Below are 19,117 nucleotides of genomic sequence, written 5' to 3' on the forward strand. Positions count from 1 at the left end.
TTCAACCCTCGCCGCCCTCCGGGTTTTCATCCTCATCGCCCAGTGCCTTGTCCACTTCTGTCTTGTCGCTCTCCTTGTTCAGCTCGGCTACCTTTGTTCCTCCGGCCGACAGCCACAAAAAGTGGTTGGCCTTGAACTGGTCGATCTGGTTATAGAACCCGTGGAACCTGCGTCTCGTTAGCAAACCTCCCGTCTCGGGTGTGTGTCGTGCATTTTTCAGCTGCAGCACGTACGTATTCTCCCTTTCCTCCACTTCAAAGATTCTACTGTAGATGTGCTGCTGCTTAAACGCCTCCAGTCTCTGCTCGTATTTGCCGAAATCAATCGTCTCCTTGCCCAATGTGTCCTTGGCCCTTCTATTGTAGTTTTCAAATACCGGTCTCTCCAACAACAGTCCCAGGCCGGGGGCTTTCGGAATCGCCATCTTTTGCTCCTGGTACGAGTCACCGACCCTGTCCAGCGTGGTTCCGCAACGCACCATGAGGGAAGCCAGGCCGACCATCTTGCGGATCTGGTGCATCATGAAGCTCTGCCCGTGTACCTTGAGGGATAGCCATTCCGTGTCGCCTATGATGATGGGTTTGGGATTCACCGCGAAGGATTTGATGTGACGGCGGGCAGAGGGGTCGGAATAGGCCTTTTGGATGGTAAAGTTGTGAAAGTTATTTGTGCCAGTGTACTTGTCGAGCACCTGCTGCAGGCGCTGCAGGCGTTCGGGCGACACACGGTACCGCCGTTTAGCAGCGATGTACGTGGCTTTGATGTCGCGGAGGGCAAAATCGATGGGAGCGAGGTCGCGATGCTTGGGCTTGTGTGATTCAAGGCTTACCTTCTTGGGTTCTGGCTCTGCTGCAGTCCCGTTCGCTTCGCCTGACTTCTCCGTGACGCCATTTGCCTCGTCCGACTTTTCTGCTTCCGAAGCCGGAGCTTCTTTCTGTTCAGATTCACCGTTCTTCTTCTTCTCGTACTCCTCTGCCTCCTGGGCGTGCACCCGCTCCATCACGACTGCTCTCAACTCGTGGTCCAGCCCAGCGAGAATGGGCTTGATCTCTTTCTCCTCAACATCTGCCCAGAAGTCCTTCACATCGGCCATTACGGCGGCAACTTCCTCTTCCGCACCGTATTCCTTGTTCAGCTCCTCACACTTCTTGGCCAGGTACGTCTGTGGATGAGGCGGCAACAGACAATAGCTAGGCATCAAGTACTCGTAAAAGCGCGAGTCGCAGTACTGGTAGCAGTTGAAGCTATTGTTGGTCCTCTGGATCCCCCAAATGCGGATCTGCTCCGGCAGGTGTGCATTGATCTTCTCCACAATGTCCTCGTCCTCGATGATGAGCTTCAGGCTAATGACGTTGCCCGCGGCGTGCACTCCCTTGTCCGTTCGAGCGCACCGCGCCAGGCTGGACTTGCGAGGATCGTCAGCATTGGCCTTTGAAATGGCCTTGGCGTCGATGAAGGCTCTAAAGAGATCCCGCTCAATGGTGGCCTCGTCGCCATTCACTTGCATGCCCTTGTATCCTGTGCCAGAATACCCGATCATGACGGCAACCTTGCGTTTCGGCCGGCGCTCTTCCGAGGCTATTTCTTCCTTGGAAAAGGGGTTCTTTTTTTCAGGGGCGCCTGGTTCTCCTTTCTTGTCGCTCAGCTTGCGGCGTTTGAATTCGCGCCAGTCATCCTGCTTCTTGCGTTTCTTGTCGTTTTTTAGCTGGCGACTACAGGCTGGTGGTCAGCGTCAGGCCATGTCGCGCGCGATTATGTCTTTTGGTGCATGTTTTTACAATGACACGTGCGACATCATACCTTCGTTCTGCTCGACCCTTTTCTCCTCGCCTCCTTCCGTCGTGATTGTCGACGGATTTCTGGTCGGTTGTGCCCTCGCCGGACTCGGCACCAGTGCCAGTGGCAGGCGCGCCATCAGTCGCAGAGGCATTGCGCTCCACGACAGGGCTGCTGGTCTCGACAGAATGTTCATCGCCGGCCGCCATGACAGTATCGAGACTGGCAGTCCTGTTTTTTAGCGTCGGACGTTTGCTTGCCCGGTGCAGAGTAGCGACGAGGTGAGATTCGACTTGATGTGTCGCCAATGGGTGAGGCATGCCGGAGAAATTTCAATTCAGACAACTGATAGCGTATCGATTGCGGCGATAAGACGAGCCACCCCACCAGCCTGCCAAGATGGGCGACGTGACAAACATGTCGAGTGGAAACCCCTCGCATTCTCATCCCGAAACCGACTTCGACTGAGATGTTGAGGGAGCAGATGCGTCAAAGAACAATAGTAGCACGGTGATGAAATAGGACTGTGTCCGCCTGGCATGACACTGACAAGATGCCAGTTATGTGCTCTTCATCCAGGAAGAAGTCAAGGCAGTCGATGGCAAGTCCCCAAAGCTTCCCTTGGTGAGGGGATCGAAGATGATGAACAAGAAGAACCAAAAAGGAACACAAGTCTCCAACCGGCCTCTGGCCTTTGGTGACGGCCGTGGCGGCTCGTCCGCCCCAGACTCGAGTCTCATTCAGCATGCTTCCATACGACCCGTCTGCCAAGTCGCAGAAACTCACGACTCCCAAATGACACGTACAGATGGCATATTTACAATCCACTCAGGACACGTGAAATCCCGTCACAGCAAACTGGCCTGCCACGCTGGTACAAGATAAAGTCACGAAATATCAAGTCGATGGCCACATTCACGCCATGTTTCCCACTAGCAAGTCCCCAAGCAGATATCCACGTCGCCGGCGAGGACATGTATTGGTACAATTTGCCGTGTGAGCCGGCTCTCAGTCTTTTCGGAACATGCCAGCGCCGATTCCCCCTCGAAAAGAAACCGGCAGTTCTCATCCCTTGGTCACCAGTCAAGACGCAACGACAGCATGAATCCCATGTCAAATACAGAAGCGAAGCTTTCAAGGAGAATTACAAAGAGGCCAACTTGAAAAGAAACCCCACGACCAAAAGACATCCCGACACCACGCAGCCGATTCGTTGGCTACCGACTCCCAAGCTCGGTTCGTGGGCCGCCGTCAGGACAGTCCAGCGAACACCGGTATGCCAAGCCGCCGTCGGGGCCTCTGTACGACGCCCGAGACAGTAAACACCCGTTGAGTCTGTACACCGCCATGTTGAGCACCTGGTCGCCGGTGCCGGCATCGTCAACGACGACGTGGACCTTTCGTCGTCGATTCTTGGGCGTCATCCTGGTAGGAAGGGGGGCAATGTCAGTCACGGGTGTGGCATTCGCAAATGCTCCCATGGACGCACAATCCACCGTCTGTCCAGCCTTTTCGCCGGCCGTGGAGGTCTGTGCCTGTGCTGAAAAGGCACCGACTGTGGTCGTCGTCGTCGCTGGCTGGCGCGATGCATCCGTTGTTGACGCATCTTGCAACGCTGCCTCGGTGGCGGTCACGAGGAGCCGTGCCGAAGAAGGCTTGTTGCTGGACACCACGGTGAAGCTGGTTCCGTTCGTTCTGCCACTGTGTCAGATCTCTCTTCCCAGCCCGTCTGGCCATCGGGCTCTGGGGCTTACTTGTTAGACGCAGTCTCGTTGCTGCTCCAAGCAGGATTGATGTTGCTGTCGTGTATTCTTGCCACGACGGCCGCGACGATGAGAGCCACGAGCACCGTGATGAAGATGGATGTCAGCAGCCGTATGCAGAGCGTTCGCTTGATCTTGCGCCTGGCCTTGATGTCGTCCGGGTCGTCTTCCTCTTGGTACAGCGGCGGTGCTCGCTCGGCACCGTACGCAGGGGGCTGCCGTGGACTGGACGGCACGCTCCCTGCCAGCGTCGAGTCATCGGATGCCCGGAACGCCGAGTCGTTGTCGTTGTTGTCAGTCTCGCTGGTGCTTACGCGGGGCGTTGGGTACCGTATTGGCGGACCAAGAACGTCCATGGCAAACACGGGATGGGTGACTATCTCCAGTGAAGGGAGCGGCACGAGCTTGAAACTTGGTTCTTGTCAAAACGTCTGGTGGTGTAATAAGCGGCCAAGCATGCTGGTGAAGCTCATCATGAAACTTCTGCCCCCGATGCGGTGATGACGGCGACGCAGGGCCGACAGCAAGAATCAGAGGTGCAGGCAGCGACGGACGTTTTTTGTTGATGTTTATATTGTTTTCTGCTGGTCTTCTCTCTCTTGCCTCATGAATCACACATATCTGAGCAGCTTCCTCTCACTTGCTCGTCATCTCCTGACAAAAGAGAGCTCCGTGCCAGCTGTCACGCCCGCATCATCACGCCCTCTGGCTGGTCCTGCACTGGAATGCAACGAGGTCAGGAATGCTGCATGTCTCTCAGGAGCACCAACCACAACGCTTGATCAGAGTCATTCCCTACAGATAGGGCAACGGATGGGCAACGGATGGAAAATTCTGAGCAGCCACTGCCCTTGACTAGGCTGTGTCAAGGGTCGGCTGAGCCTGATGTTCATGCGACTGGTGACGATGGGGGTTGTCAGAGAATCGCCCAGCCCGAGTAGATTCCGAACGAATACGATGGCCACAATCAGTCCGATGCCGTCATGACTTCCATCTCCATTGGGTTCTCTGGGCTGTCCCGTGTTTCATTTTGTCACAGACCCGGCTGTGATTGAGGAGGGGATCGATCCGGCTCTCGACCTGCGTGCGCACTGCCGGGCAGCAGGGCTCATGCCGGCTGACTTGCAACGGGTTTTCGGCACCTGCCGGGCAAGGCGACGACTAGATTCTCCTTGAGATAGATCTATTCCTTGGAGAAGCATGTTTAAGTACTGCTCTGCGGCCATCGCAACAAAGTTATGGGTAACCGGACTGTATCTCTATAAGACCACCGGTCCAAAAATGGGTGTTCAAGACGCATCCAGGGAGACACACGACTCGTCAATCACCCCCGAGTTAGTTTCGCTTGTATCTTTCAATGTTTTTCTCGGCGCCACTGTATGCGCAACAGCTTGTTTGCAGACCACGTAGACAACGGTTTCGCTCGCTCGCCTCTCGCCACAACGACCAATTGGTCATCGCCATGTCTGGAAGCGCATCCTCCCTTGTGGCTAACATGATCAACAGTACGCATGAAGCGTTCTTCGCTCGCCCAGCATCGTGCTATGCTCGGTATTGACGCAGGTTCAGTCGACCCAGTTACGACTCTAACCACGGCGTCGCCAAATAGTGAATGCTCTGCGCGGAAAACGGCTGAAATGCCGTTATTCCTAGCTATATTACGTACATTCACAACTGAGTCATCTTGTCGTGTGGCTTGACGAGTGGCATTAGAGACTTTGTCCGTTTTGATAGCCATTCTAGTCCCTAACTTGAGCTCGATAAGAGAGTTGCCAATATCTACGGTCCTTACATCGTCCGAAGGAGATGAGTTCTACAGCTATCAGAGATGGACCACGAAAGACGTATTGCATTTCAAGCATAGTCACCTGACTTGGCTGATTGAACAACAGGATGCTCTTATCACCACTTTCATGTGCGATTGCACGCCTCTTGAAAGAGTCCCCAGTAGGTGATGCATCGTTTCTCTTCAGCCCAGACCGGCTTGGCGCCGCGAACCGCGTCTCTAGATTATAACGACGACGCAATAGAAGAAATTCGGTCAAAATGTCAGGGACAGCCGCTGCAGACCATATTCTCCAAGGGCCTGGGCTTATAACCAGTATTTGACGCAGGCTTACCGTCGTTCTGGTAACCGTGATTCCGCTAGTATATCCGGGGTCGATGGGTTCAACGTTAATACACTCGCTGCCAACATTCTGCAAAACAAGACTATCGCTCCCCGAATCACAGAAAAAGCGGCAGGCGTGCTGACCACTTGTGACGTAAACCAGGCCTCTCTGGAAGACTGCTGGACAACAACTAAACTCTCAGGTGTAACATGAACTGCACCAGCGGAAGATGCAAAGTTTTGGGAGGACACGCGAGGCGTGGGAGGGACAACAACCCGGGCGTCGCTCGGCATGTCGCTCAGAGATAGCTTCTGCAAAGGTGCCATGAGTAGCTGATGGCCATGCTCGTGTTGCTGCAGCTCAACCCTGAGCCTCTCCGCCACACGAGCTTGGCAAGCTCCCGAGAAGGAGTTGGTTCGCGACTCCATGCTCTTCTGGGTAGTTACTAGTAGGGACGGATGGTGATGGTGCAATGTAAAGTGGTTCGAAACGGCGAGCACCATTTAAAAATACGCTCCCTCGCTGGACTACTCAAGTTGACGGCCTTTCCACCCATGCACCACCCCTAGGCGTCGAGTTTCACGAGCCGTTGGGCATCCATCGTCGAAGCTGCTGGCTGCATCACGATTCATCACGACGCACAACGTTTTTTGAGGGGCAGCGTACTCAAGTGAGCGTGCTCACTGCTCACCCCTTCACCCTTTGATCAGCTCTCCTTTGACCAGTTTTTTCCCCTTCCGTCATCCCCATCACCAGTGACCGGCCAGACCTTCCCTACTCGCAGTCTCGCACGCATCGAATTGCCATGCCCTGGCACGAGCCCTCGTAGCGAGCAGACGCGTTGAGCCTTCGCCTGCGCCAAATGATATCGCTCGCAGCTCGCAATTATCGACATCGGAAAAGAAGAAGCAACCTCACCAAGGAACAAGCATCATGCCGAAATTATCACGGCGAAATGTAAAGGTCACGAAGGCAGAGCGGAACGGTTCAGCCATGCGTCGGGCGACCCCCGGCAAGAGAGCTTCAGCTCGGTACCAACAATCATCGCAGTTGGAGGACAACGCATCCGCCGTCACCACAGGGATCACCACTACGCGAAGCCGTAGGAGGTTAGCAGCGCAGTTGCCAGAGTTTGGCCTGCTTCCATGATGTGCATGCTGCCGACTTGCACCACACGAGGTCTCGCAATACTCAGGGTTCGCTTAGGCGTATTGACAAGCCATGCGTCAAACTCGACATGCTTTGCGTGGCACGGTATTTTTTCCATAATCACATCAAACCAGCCAATATTCTATATGAGCGTGAGCGGGGACCAGTCCTCATCGACTTCGGCCCAGCTACTGCTGCTGGTGATTTGCCTTGCAGGGGAGGCACTCCTTGGTATGTCCCGCCGAACTGCAGCGTAACTCTGCTAGAGGATTTCAAAGCGATACATTTACGTTGTGCGTGACAACATTGTATTTGCTGCGAAAATTTACATTGCCTGAAAGGACTGAGCGTTATCCTGGGTGGCAAATTGCGGAAATTCACGCGAAATCAGGACCAATGGAACTTTGGCTCGAAAACATCACACACATCCGACAGAATCTCGGATCGACGACGCTAGAAAATATAGTCAAAGACACTCTACTTGCCCTGCCGCGCAAAAGGATATCAGCACGAGGGATATTGGACAGATTCAGTGCACCTTCACCGCCTCGCGTCATTTACGAACCGGGCCAGACCCAGGACCGTCAACGGTAAATGAAATACCTGGGTGTTTTCAGGGATGTGCGCGCATTCAGAGATTTGGCCAACGCACAGCAACACGAAATCCAGGACTGTCACACAAATGCGCCAAGCCGAGGAAGATCATCCGGCGATGACAAGACTGGGCAGGTCAACCGCTATGATATGGAACAGAATGCCACGAGATCTAGCCATCGACGACGTTTCACCCATCTTTATGACTAGCAGACAGGCACGTGCCGTAGAGTTGAGCCCGGCGTCCGTCGTGATAGCGGAAGGTTCAACGCAGAGCCTTGGTAACGGTGCCACGGTTCTCCGAGACTCCGGAATGTCATACGCTGGCCCCTGAATGCAACGTCATCATGTCAGGGCGTCGAGAATCGGTTGTCAAGTACGGCGCACTCCGCACGTCTTGCATTAGCTTGATAGCAAGCGTCGCCGAGATGAAATGCTGGCGTGGTAGCCAGCAAAATGGACATGTTGGGATTCTTGGAACCTAGGCCACCAGCATTCTGTCAAATGAAGCAAGCTTCAGCAAGCGTCACTGAATGCCGCCGTGCATCAATCGAAGTCTCAGGGGGAGATGTTTGTGAATCGGGACACGGGAAATGCCAAAGCTCTGTCGCGAGAGACATGATGTCTTTTTTCCTCAGACATGATCCATGGCCGTTTTGAGCTTGCCATGCGCATGTGATTGGTCCAATTTAAACAGCTGCCCCACCTGTGCCCTTTTATAGACTGGCGCGCTGATCTCTTGTTTGCCCATGATGGCGCAATTGTCGTACGGAGATGACAAAGGGACTTGATGAAGCGCATTTGATTTTTCCCGACGCACGCCATCGCTAGCGTGAAGTTGCGGCTTCCGCCACGGCCTGTGCGAGGCTCGGGTGCACACCGCGTGGCACATTAGGACTGACAGTCAAGAGAATCGAGCACGAAAGCGACTGTCAGCGTGCAAGACTTGACTTGATTGACAACACAAGGGGCCGGCGATGAGACTGGCAGATGGATGAGAAAGGGAGAAAGGATAAAGATAAAAAACTTCGAGTCGCGTCTTGTCTGCCCGTGCCGGATCCGGCCCTGGGTCCCTCCCTGACTCTGGGTCGGCGGTCGGTGGGACCCGAGAGCCGCTTGCGAGGCAAGGAAGGCGCGGCAGAGGCTCGCGACTGCCACTTTGGTTTGATTCGCGGGACCCCCGCTATCCGACACCTGTCTGTACAAATGGAAATTGGAACTGGAGCAAGTGGACCCCTCAGGACCCTCACAACCTCGTGGTTCTTGCCGCCGTCACTTTAGCAGCCGAACCGTAATCCAACATTCCGCCTTTCTGCCACCTCGCCTCCTGCTTACAGTGCAGTGCGCCTCTCCTGGAGCACGCCATCACTTTCCTGGCACGCATCACCGACGTGAAACATCCATGGCCTTGCGCGGCCTCGACAGTATTTAGTCTTTTCTGCGCCCAGACCCGGCCCCCGGCCTCTCGCCTCCATGGACACGTCTGCGCACCTCAACGGCCACCGCCAGCATGTGTCTGCGGCGCTGACTCCAAATCATGATCAACACTACCTCTCTTCGTCCAGTACTTGTCGGGACGACACTGCGACGGACCATTCCGCACAATCATTGACAGCCCTCTCGCCCGGCCTTCCTCCTGCCCAACAACCCTCCCGAGACAGCTGCGATCGGTTGAGGCCCCAAGAAGAGGACAATACTCGCCTCAAGAAGATGGCGTCTGAACTCGTCGTCAAGACGGTCAGCCCGTTCCTCAAGGAACACATCCCTGGACTCTACGCGCCGGTTGGAAAAGACAGCACCAAGACTGGCGCAAAAGGCCCGGCAACGTGGACTCGCGTCAAGGATCCCAATACCAGATTCTGTTACCGCCATCGTCCCGACTCAAAGTGTCGCCGGGCAGCGGACGAGACCAAGATGGGCTTCATCCAATCTGTAGGTTGCCCCTTGCGCTTTGGACAAGACGGCATGGAACACATGACTGACTCACTCGCAGGAACTCAACAGCCTTCCCACCGCCGACCAGGAAGCCATTACACATGTTTGGTCGCTCTTCTCCGCGGCGCCGTCGAAACAGCGAGAGCTGATGTTGCAGGGGATCATCACGCAATGTTGCTTCCCCCAGCTGTCCACGGTTTCCCGCGAAGTTCATGAACAACTCAAGATCGACTTTCTCGCCGCCCTACCGACGGAATTATCGTACAAGATCCTGAGTCACCTTGATACCGTGTCGCTGTGCAAAGCTGCCCAGGTCAGTCGACGATGGCGCAGCTTGGCAGATGATGACGTTGTGTGGCACAGGATGTGCGAGCAACACATTGATAGAAAATGCACCAAATGCGGCTGGGGTCTGCCGCTCCTCGAAAAGAAAAAGCTCATGGCGTGGAGCCGACATCAATCTGCCCACCGCCGTCACGACCAAGCAGAGCGCGCGGAGCCCTCCATTGAGACAAACGGCCACGCTGCAGGCTCTCCCGAATCGAACAAGCGACGCAACCCCAGCGCTGACGACGGGCCATCCAAAAGACCGCGGCTTGACGGTCCCAGCAATTCCCGGTCTCATCTCGACAGCGAGCGCAAGTTCCGCCCGTGGAAGGATGTGTACCGTGATCGTTTCAAGGTTGGATTCAACTGGAAGACTGGCCGATGTACCATTAAGACGTTCAGGGGACACGAGAACGGAATCACCTGCCTTCAATTTGACCACAACGTCTTGGCGACGGGCTCCTACGACACTACCATCAAGGTTTGGAACATTGAGACTGGTGAAGTCATTCGGACGCTTCGTGGTCACAACTCGACCGTTCGCTGTCTGCAGTTTGACGATTCCAAGCTGATTAGCGGAAGCTTTGACAAGACCATCAAGATATGGAACTGGCAGACTGGAGAGTGTCTCAGCACTTTACAATGTCACACCGAGGGCGTCCTGTCTGTCCACTTTGACGGATGCACGCTCGCCTCTGGATCGATCGACAGGACGGTCAAGATTTTCAGCTTTGGCAACAAGGAGACCTTCTCGCTGCGTGGCCACACAGACTGGGTCAACCACGTCCGAATTGACTCGCCGTCGAGGACCGTGTTTTCCGCGTCCGACGACATGACCGTCAAGCTGTGGGATCTGGATTCGAAGCAGTGCATCAAGACCCTCCGCGGCCACGTCGGCCAAGTGCAGCAGGTGCTCCTGATGCCACCGGACTTTGAGCCGGACGGAGTCCCCGGCGACGACAAGGCCGACGCCACCTCGGTACACAGCGACGGCAGCGCGACGCCGACACCGACCCCAGAGCAGCCAGTCGACGCGAGAGCATCTTTTGGTTGTAGCTTCACGCACGACGCGTCAAGACCTCTGCCGCCGCGATACATGCTGACGGGTGGTCTGGACAATACGGTCCGACTCTGGGACACAGTCACGGGCAAATGCATCAGGAGCATGTTTGGCCACGTCGAAGGCATCTGGGGTCTGGTGGGCGACACGCTACGTGTCGTCACGGGCGCCAACGACTCCATGACCAAGATTTGGGAGCCTCGGTCGGGAAAGTGCGAGCGAAGTTTCACGGGCCACGCGGGACCAGTCACTTGCGTCGGTCTCAGCGACAGCCGCATGGCCAGTGGCAGCGAAGACGGCGAAGTGCGCATGTACAGCTTTGAAGGCGAGACTTTGGAAGAACGAGGGACGCCGTCATGAATTCTATACGGAGCTGGATCCAATATGGTTGTTCTTTTTTGGTGGGGGGGGGGGGGCTTCATGTCGGATCGCAATTCGTTTTCTTGTTGCCGCAACAGGTATTGCCGGCGTATAGTAGGTGTTTGGTTTGAGATACCACCCGCATGCAGATGCAGTTGCAGATACAGATGCTCTTCGTTACACTGTACATGAATGGACTTGTCCGACCGACGGCGGCATTTTGTCGCGCCTACGAAGCACCCCTTGGGGGATCCAAAATAGACGCAGTCAAGGACAGACAGCGCCTGTGTACGGTGTGACAGATGCTAGTTACTTGGCACCTGACCCGGCGCATGTCAGGCTAGTAGATGAAGTGTCGGGAATACCAGGTGTGCTCAACATGAGACGCGACGTAGGAACGGTTTGGCCCTTGATTTGCGTCGAGGTGTGGTTGCAGTTGCAGTTGCAGTTGCATTCTCTAGATCGCGGTCCAGGGCCAGGGGGTGCGGCCGAGTGTGATCTCGGCGACCGGCGCCACGGCCGAGGAGGAATTCCGAAACAGACGCAGCCTGGGAGCATGGCTGCAGGGCAGCATCTTGAACACGCATCAGGCGCGGGCACGAGCGTGCACTCTATCCAGACAAGACAAGCCGGTCTCGGGGCCGTCGACTCACTGCCACCCGGTGGGCTGAGGCCGACCGCGTGGCTGGACTTGACCTGGCACGAGTCCAGCCGTGCCCTCGGGAAAGGGACCAAAGTCGTCAGTCCAGGCCGAACCGAGTTATCAATCTCCAAGGTCCAAGGGTGGACGGTGGGCAGTGCGCGGAGGCAGACGGACCTCGGTAAAGCACGGCAAGCCGTCTGGCCAATTGGAGGCCGGGGCCGACTGGCCCAAGATCACAAGCTCGGCTGCGCGCGCGGCTGTGGCCCTCCGGCTGGGGAGGCAGGCAGGCGGGCAGCGACGCAACAGCAGCGCTGGCAGCCGTTGGTTGGTTGGAGCAGCGTCGCCCGTCCGTCCGTCCGCCCGGCACTGCAGCAGGGGGGAACCGGCGCCTGGGCCCGACAAAGGAGGAAGAAGAAGAGGCAAAGGACCAGATCGTGGCGCCTGGGCGCGCCGCACTGCCATCGAACCCGATGGCGCCCCGCCACGGCGGCGCAGGCCCGGAATCATATGTCAAAAACCAAGGCGCCCCGACGTCTTGCGCGTGACTCTGGTCGCCTTTGCAGCGGCGACTGTTTTCGTCCTCGTTTCTGTTCTTCTCTCGCTCACCCCTCCTTGCAAGTGTTTCTGAGGCTTTCGTTATTTTCCCCGATTTCAGGGCGAGATTCATCGTCTCTACTGCTCCGGCATTGCTCCCGAGGTATTCTCCATCTCTGCCCCTCGTCGCGCTGCGGGGGGCTCGCTCACGACGGCGGCGTTGACTGACGTGGGCGCAAGCAGAGTCGCAGGTCGCAGGGTCGCAGGGTCGAGCGGCAGGAAAGAAGCAGGGAAGGAAAGAAAGAAACAGAGAGGGAGCGCACGTCGCGATGCCCGCAAGCGACGGCAATCGCAAGCCGCCCACGGCGGCGGTCAACCTCATCGGTTCGTGTGTGGCCGCGACCCCGAGACGCAGCGCAGCGCAGTGCTAACGCGGACGACTTGTCGTCGCGCAGCCGGCGGCGGTGCCGGCATGATGGAGGCGCTCGCCTGCCACCCGCTCGGTACGTCCGGCCGCCTCTGGCCTCGTCTCTGCACTCCTCGGCTGACGGCTGACGGCTGACGGCTGACTCCCGGCTCGCACCCGCGCAGACACCATCAAGGTCCGGATGCAGCTCTCGCGGCGGGCGCGGCAGCCCGGCGCGCCCAAGCGCGGCTTCGTCAAGACCGGGGTCGAAATCGTCCGCAAGGAGACGCCGCTCGGGCTGTACAAGGGCCTGGGCGCGGTGCTGACGGGCATCGTGCCCAAGATGGCCATCCGCTTCACGTCCTTCGAGGCCTACAAGCAGCTGCTGGCCGACGAGGCCACGGGCGGCGTCGTGTCGGGCCGGGCGACCTTCGCGGCGGGGCTGGCGGCGGGCGTCACCGAGGCCGTCGCCGTCGTCACCCCCATGGAGGTCATCAAGATCCGGCTCCAGGCGCAGCACCACTCCATGGCCGACCCGCTCGACGTCCCCAAGTACCGCAACGCCGCGCACGCCCTGTACACCGTCGTCCGCGAGGAGGGCTTCGGCGCCCTCTACCGCGGCGTCAGCCTGACCGCCCTGCGCCAGGGCACCAACCAGGCCGTCAACTTCACCGCCTACAGCTACTTCAAGGCCTGGCTGAAGCAGTGGCAGCCGCAGTACGAGGCCGCCAACCTGCCCAGCTGGCAGACCACCCTCATCGGCCTCGTCTCCGGCGCCATGGGGCCCCTGAGCAACGCCCCCATCGACACCATCAAGACGCGCCTGCAGAAGACGCCTGCCCCGCCGGGCGTCGGCGCCTGGGCGAGGATCACGGCCATTGCCGCCGACATGTTCAAGTGCGCGGGCCCTTTTCTTTTTTCTTTCTTCTTCTTTTTTTTTTATTCCCATAACCAACTTCTTTTTCCCACTGACGGCTGACAATCACCGCGCAGGCAAGAAGGCTTCCACGCCTTCTACAAGGGCATCACCCCCCGCATCATGCGCGTCGCCCCCGGCCAGGCCGTCACCTTTACCGTCTACGAATTCCTGAGACAGCGCATCGAGAAGAGCAACCTGTCTTTTGTCGGCGGCACCTACGAGGAGTGATGAGTGGCCCGTGCTTCACCCCGCGCGCGCACAGCCACAAGTTGTGCTTGGACAAGAAAAAACTTCATAAAATAATCAAGAGAAAAGAAGGAACGAAAGGAAAATCAAAAAAAGACAATAGGGGCAGCCCCCTGGAAGTCGAGACGCGCCGCGCCCGCCCGCCGTCGTGACAGGATGCAGGTTGCAACGTTAGGCATGCTACTGTTCTTCCTTGCCGTCATTTATGTATTTCGTTTCCTGTTTGCACATCTTTTGCGGTCCGTGCCGCTTTCACGTTTGCACAACCGGGGACGTTTGGGAATTTTGCACAGTTGATCACTCGGATGGGAAATGTCCCCGTTGCTCGTAGTAAATTTAGACTTTCTTTCCCTCCTTCTTCTCCTTCTTCCTCTCCTTCTTCCTCTCCTTCCATCGTCATAGTCGTAACCGTCTAAAAGCGCGTGCGCACCGCTTCCGTGGGCTGAATCAGTTACCGGCCAGGCCGCTTCGGCCTGCTGAACCCCGACTTGGTCGTAGTCTTGGGGTGCAAGTCGTCCATGACGGACTGCTCCGTTATTTCACTCGGCTCCTCGACCTCAAACTTCTTCTCCAGAGTCAGGCCGGCCTCCTTGGCGGCGATTTCCAGCACCGCTCGCTTCATCAATGGGTACAGCATGCGGTTCTTGATAGACTTGTTGCCGGGCGTCAGTGGGCATGTGTAGAAGAAGAGAACCGGCGACTGCTCCGTGCCGTCGTGTCTGTGTCTGAATCTGTAAAACGTGAATCGGGGCTCCGTGGTGGAAATCGCCCCGGCCAGCTCGCCAATCGACGTTGGCCGGGGTGATTCGGGGAGCAACTCCACGGATTCGCTGTCGGGGTTGATTGTCTGCGAGCCCGTCGTCAGATCAAGCTTCCCTGGGTTTGGGTTTGGTGCCCTCCCTCCGACTCACCAGCATGGTCACTACACGTCCATCGTCCTGGCCCAACTCTTTCAAAGCGGCGACAGCGTCCTCCGCCATGGGCATGGCAAAGCTCTTGCTCAAATGGATCTCCCTCGTTCCCGTGCCAGATCCCGCCTCCTGCTCCGCGCGCTTGACCTCTCCCAGGGTGCGTTCCTCCTCTGTCAACGGAGCCGCGAGCTGGGCGTGTGCATCGTGCCTCTCGAACCCGTTTTCGCTCAGTTCGTCCGCACTTGTCACGAACATGGTCTCTCTGAAATGCTCCGACCCCAACTCCCGCACGAGCGTCAGTCTCGTGGATGCAAACAGCATCTTCTGTCGTACCTGCGCAGCGTCTGGGACATAAGATATTGCCGTTAGGCGGGGCACGTCATCGTAGCGGCGAAGTAGCATATAGAGGGGGACGTTGGGCTTCAGGTGACTCTGTAAACTCGACAAGTTTTCAAGGAAGGATGACCCCTTGGATGGAAGAGTCGTAATGGGTACCAACGCCTCCTTTTCAATGCCAACAATGACGCCGAAGCTTGACGGCGACGTCAGCAGCGAGTTGAACTCGGCTTGGAGCTCCTCCGAAGCTATAAATTGTGCGTCAGCAGCTTTCCTTGCGCGGCTGGATCAGATCGTGTCTACCTGAAATTCCAGATTGCATCTTGAACTGGTTCTCGGGGGGTCAATGCAAGCTTGAATGGACCGTCGTCACAATTCCCGCTCCGCGAATTAACTACTGATTACGTGGGTTGGGGGAAGGAGGGGCGCGGGGTGGGCAGACCAACCGTTGGTTGCCCCGCTACGCTCGCTGCACGACTGGTGATCAAGGACCGATGTTGGGGCAGACCTGTTGTCTTACCCTGAACAGACAAACGTACGAAGCGTAGTACTTAACACGCTTATTTTGGCGTTTTGCGACTTTAATGTGATAGTTTCAAAGATATCTGGGCGTTGGGGGCTGCTGGTGATCGAAAACATTTCTTCTCTCATTCCGCGGGCCTCACAGACACCAGTGTAAAGTATTTCCTACCTACTGGACACAGAGTCATCCCTATTCTTGAGTACTACTCAGAAGCACGTTCAAGTTAAAGCACAAAACTCACATCAACAACAGGCGCAAAATACAGGACAGGTATATTTTGGCTTTAGGTACAGTTTGTGACGGACATTAGACAGTGGTTTTATAATATATACTTGGTGACCACTCAGAGGTACTACGTGGCTTTCAACTTTCACTCCAGCTATCAACCAACGTCCAAAACTGGCCCAAAAAGAACTAATCGAGATGCTCGCTGCCGCCGCATTGCATGTCGTATATTTGTGGCAAAAGAATGGACATTCTCTTACTTTGCTTACATGATAATTGCCGCAATAAAAGCCAAGCCTCCAATGGTCGCCAGCGGCGGGACCATGCTGTGGGTAGAATCTGAGCCTGGCACTTGAGCTGGAATTGGTGGTTGCCCGGTTGGGTCGGCAACATCTGAAGGATGAGACCAGACAGTGCTTGTTGAAAGCTGGTTTGGATCATCTTGGCTTTGGCCTGGGATGCTGCTAGCTGTGGCCGCAGGATCCTGCTCACTCCCCGAGGTGTATGGATCCGGATATGACTGGGCAGATGCAACAGGCGATGTCACCGGCCCGACTGCCGAAGTAGGGACCTCAGGAGTGCTGGCGTCCGACGTATATATTGGAGGCGAGGCAGTGCTTGCTCCATATGGTGCCGGCACGGCAGAGCTTGCAGTAACACTGGCAGGATCTTCTTCGCAAGTCGTGCTTGGTTGTGCCACAGTTGGTTCTTCAGCCGCTGAGCTTTGTTCTTCGGAGCATGAGGTAGTTAGCTCCGTTGGGCTGGGAGGTATTCCGCTGGAGGTTGCGGGACTGGTAGATAACACGAAAGTGAACGTCGTAGGTATTCCAGGCGCTGTTCCAACAGGGGTGATGAGACCTCCTGGGAGCTGTTCAGTCACTGGAGCCTGGTCAGACGTGGTGCAATCCTCAGAGCTGACCGAAGTGATTGGAAGAGCGAGGGTGGAAGTGGTATGTATGGTCACGACTTGAGGTTGCTGACTGGCTGCCGCCGTCTTCGTGTAGACATTCGCAATTCCGGGACCTTCAGCTGGGCAAATGCTCCCGCACATGCCATGCTTTGGATCTCCCAAGCATGGATTATTGCAGGCTCTTTCGTCAAGGGCCTTGATCACGTTGGCATCATCCCCGCAGCGACAATCACTAGAGGCGTTAGATATGGACAGGTTCTGGAGTGTCGAGTTCGTCAAACTCACGCTGGAAACAGGGCAGCGAATTGATGGCCTTGACAAGCCCGCTGACACATTTCCGGAGTGGTAGGCTCATCATTCAAAAGAACAGGTGGTGTAAAGCATGACATGTCCACAGAAGAGCATCCCTGATATGCGAAGGAGTCGATGGCGTGGTCGGCCTGAGCCAGCACCGTGGCAGCCACGCCCAGGGCAAGAAGCAGCATTGAGGCACCCATCATAGGTTCGTGCAGTGCAACAGTCTGGCGTGGCGAGGGCCTCAAGGAGTGAGGTGAAAGGTTGGCTCAAGTATCGAGGAAAGGGGGCTATGAATAAGGACCTTAATGAGGGACAGAAGTCGGGAAGGTTGGAAAAGATATGAGATGGAGAGAGGATGAGTTTGGAGCACGACATTTATCGAGGTGGAAAAACAAGGAGAAGAATATTGGAACTGGAAAGAGCACTGTATTTCTCCATGAATAACAGGTGCCGTTTGAGCTGTTACTCCAAAGGAAGGAGCAGTGACTCAGCAGGGTCGTGCCATCCGTTGACAGCTGCCAGCATCCTTGTCATCACAGCTGCTGTCAGGCATTTCGAAGACGAGGCTCAACCTCCAGCACTGGATTTCCAGACGCTGAAAATATTTCATGATGAAGAGGATCCCGACCCCTGGGTCGTGAGCCTAGGTCTCCGGTTTACTCATGTGTTAACGTGGCAAACATGAGATAAAGGAGGCGATCCGTTCCGTGCTTGCCCAGCAGGCTCCAGAAAGCATTATGAAAGTGATTGACCATCCAAGGCAGTATACGGCACCCATGTCAACGCACCTGTTGTACTCCGGGCATGGCTCGGCATCGTGGTGTGCGGTGCGTGGTCTGCTTGCCGCGATTGCCGTGCACGTACCACCCACGTGCAATGGCCCGTGACCACACACAAAATTTTGAAGCCCCACCTTTATCAGGGCACGAAAGCCCCAATTTAGCGAACAGCTCGACTCGTGCAAAACTTCTGAACCCGTCTCACCACCAATTACTCCAACCATCATCGCTGTGCACCACCCGTCAAGATGAGCACCCAGGCCCTGAACAAGATCGCCGCCAACAGCCCTTCGCGGCAGAACCCGTCAGAGCTTGAGCAGAGCATTGCTCAAGCTCTCTACGATCTCGAGACCAACACTGCCGACCTCAAGGTTGCCCTGCGACCTTTGCAGTTCGTCTCTGCCCGCGAGGTGAGAACCTGAACACCCAAGAAGATCAGATCCCCGGCCCAGGCGCCTTTCGAGATCCTGTTCCCAAAAGAAAACCATACAATGGCTACGACCGGCATCCTCTGAAGTACTAAAGACGATTGGAGCCATCACTGGCTACGACGGCGTGTTGGAAGATGACGTTGTACCAGGCTAGAAATAGCCTGCCACAAAACTCCTACAAGCTTCATTTGGGGATGCTCGCCGGAACCAGCGTACAATTGGCTTGTGGAACAGGACGGGAAGCGGTCCAAGGCTACGCCCTGGAGCTCGCATGCTGACTTTGGGTCTTGATTAGATCGAAGTCGGCCACGGCAAGAAGGCTGTTGTCATCTTTGTCCCCGTCCCTTCCCTGCAGGGCTTCCACCGTGTTCAGCAGCGGTAAGTTGATCATGATTGTTTTTTTTCCCTTTCCTTTCTGGGCCTCCACAACTGCCGTGAGGAGTAGTGCTAATCTGATACAGCCTGACCCGCGAGCTCGAGAAGAAGTTCTCTGACCGCCACGTCTTGATCCTCGCGTCGCGTCGCATCCTGCCCCGCCCGAAGCGGTCTGCCCGCTCCCGCAACACCCAGAAGCAGAAGCGGCCCCGTTCCCGCACTCTAACCGCCGTCCACGATGCCATCCTGGCCGACCTGTGCTTCCCCGTCGAGATTGTTGGCAAGCGTATCCGCACCAAGGAGGATGGCAGCAAACAGCTCAAGGTTGTTCTTGACGAGAAAGAGCGCGTTGGCGTTGACTACAGACTCGACACCTACGCCGAGGTGTACCGCCGCCTCACTGGTCGCAATGTGACCTTTGAGTTCCCTCAGATCGCCAGCGCTGAGTTCTAAACTGAAGAGTAGTTTTTTTTTTTTTGAAAAAAAAAAAAGGCATTGGCATGGCAA

At 56.3% G+C, this 19,117-nt stretch overlaps 7 protein-coding genes across 7 annotated transcripts; 3 read left to right on the plus strand and 4 right to left on the minus strand.

The window, feature by feature from the left end:
* Position 1: 1 nt before the first annotated feature.
* On the minus strand, positions 2-1,985 carry MAM_02589 (tRNA pseudouridine synthase; the record flags this gene model as incomplete). Its single annotated transcript, XM_040821388.1, has 2 exons — positions 2-1,712; positions 1,801-1,985. 2 exons carry the CDS (start codon positions 1,983-1,985, stop codon positions 2-4), a joined length of 1,896 nt encoding a protein of 631 aa, XP_040680802.1.
* A 1,008-nt stretch (positions 1,986-2,993) lies between these two features.
* On the minus strand, positions 2,994-3,895 carry MAM_02590 (uncharacterized protein; the record flags this gene model as incomplete). The annotated part of the gene is made up of 2 exons (XM_040821389.1): positions 2,994-3,471; positions 3,531-3,895. 2 exons carry the CDS (start codon positions 3,893-3,895, stop codon positions 2,994-2,996), a joined length of 843 nt encoding a protein of 280 aa, XP_040680803.1.
* Positions 3,896-8,866: 4,971 nt separating this feature from the next.
* On the plus strand, positions 8,867-11,075 carry MAM_02591 (sulfur controller-2; the record flags this gene model as incomplete). Its single annotated transcript, XM_040821390.1, has 2 exons — positions 8,867-9,325; positions 9,387-11,075. The coding sequence occupies 2 exons, from the start codon at positions 8,867-8,869 to the stop codon at positions 11,073-11,075; spliced, it is 2,148 nt and encodes a 715-aa protein (XP_040680804.1).
* A 1,506-nt stretch (positions 11,076-12,581) lies between these two features.
* MAM_02592 (Mitochondrial carrier domain protein) lies at positions 12,582-13,805 on the plus strand (the record flags this gene model as incomplete). The annotated part of the gene is made up of 4 exons (XM_040821391.1): positions 12,582-12,636; positions 12,708-12,755; positions 12,844-13,555; positions 13,652-13,805. The coding sequence occupies 4 exons, from the start codon at positions 12,582-12,584 to the stop codon at positions 13,803-13,805; spliced, it is 969 nt and encodes a 322-aa protein (XP_040680805.1).
* Positions 13,806-14,274: 469 nt separating this feature from the next.
* MAM_02593 (twinfilin-1) lies at positions 14,275-15,392 on the minus strand (the record flags this gene model as incomplete). Its single annotated transcript, XM_040821392.1, has 3 exons — positions 14,275-14,670; positions 14,735-15,318; positions 15,374-15,392. The coding sequence occupies 3 exons, from the start codon at positions 15,390-15,392 to the stop codon at positions 14,275-14,277; spliced, it is 999 nt and encodes a 332-aa protein (XP_040680806.1).
* Positions 15,393-16,083: 691 nt separating this feature from the next.
* Positions 16,084-17,213, minus strand: MAM_02594 (twinfilin-1; the record flags this gene model as incomplete). Its single annotated transcript, XM_040821393.1, has 2 exons — positions 16,084-16,960; positions 17,014-17,213. 2 exons carry the CDS (start codon positions 17,211-17,213, stop codon positions 16,084-16,086), a joined length of 1,077 nt encoding a protein of 358 aa, XP_040680807.1.
* An 839-nt stretch (positions 17,214-18,052) lies between these two features.
* On the plus strand, positions 18,053-19,063 carry MAM_02595 (40S ribosomal protein S7; the record flags this gene model as incomplete). Its single annotated transcript, XM_040821394.1, has 3 exons — positions 18,053-18,214; positions 18,531-18,613; positions 18,697-19,063. The coding sequence occupies 3 exons, from the start codon at positions 18,053-18,055 to the stop codon at positions 19,061-19,063; spliced, it is 612 nt and encodes a 203-aa protein (XP_040680808.1).
* Between the last annotated feature and the right edge of the window lie 54 nt (positions 19,064-19,117).

This window comes from Metarhizium album (assembly GCF_000804445.1).
Source record: "Metarhizium album ARSEF 1941 chromosome Unknown scaffold_4, whole genome shotgun sequence".
Classification (NCBI taxonomy): Eukaryota; Fungi; Ascomycota; class Sordariomycetes; order Hypocreales; family Clavicipitaceae; genus Metarhizium; species Metarhizium album.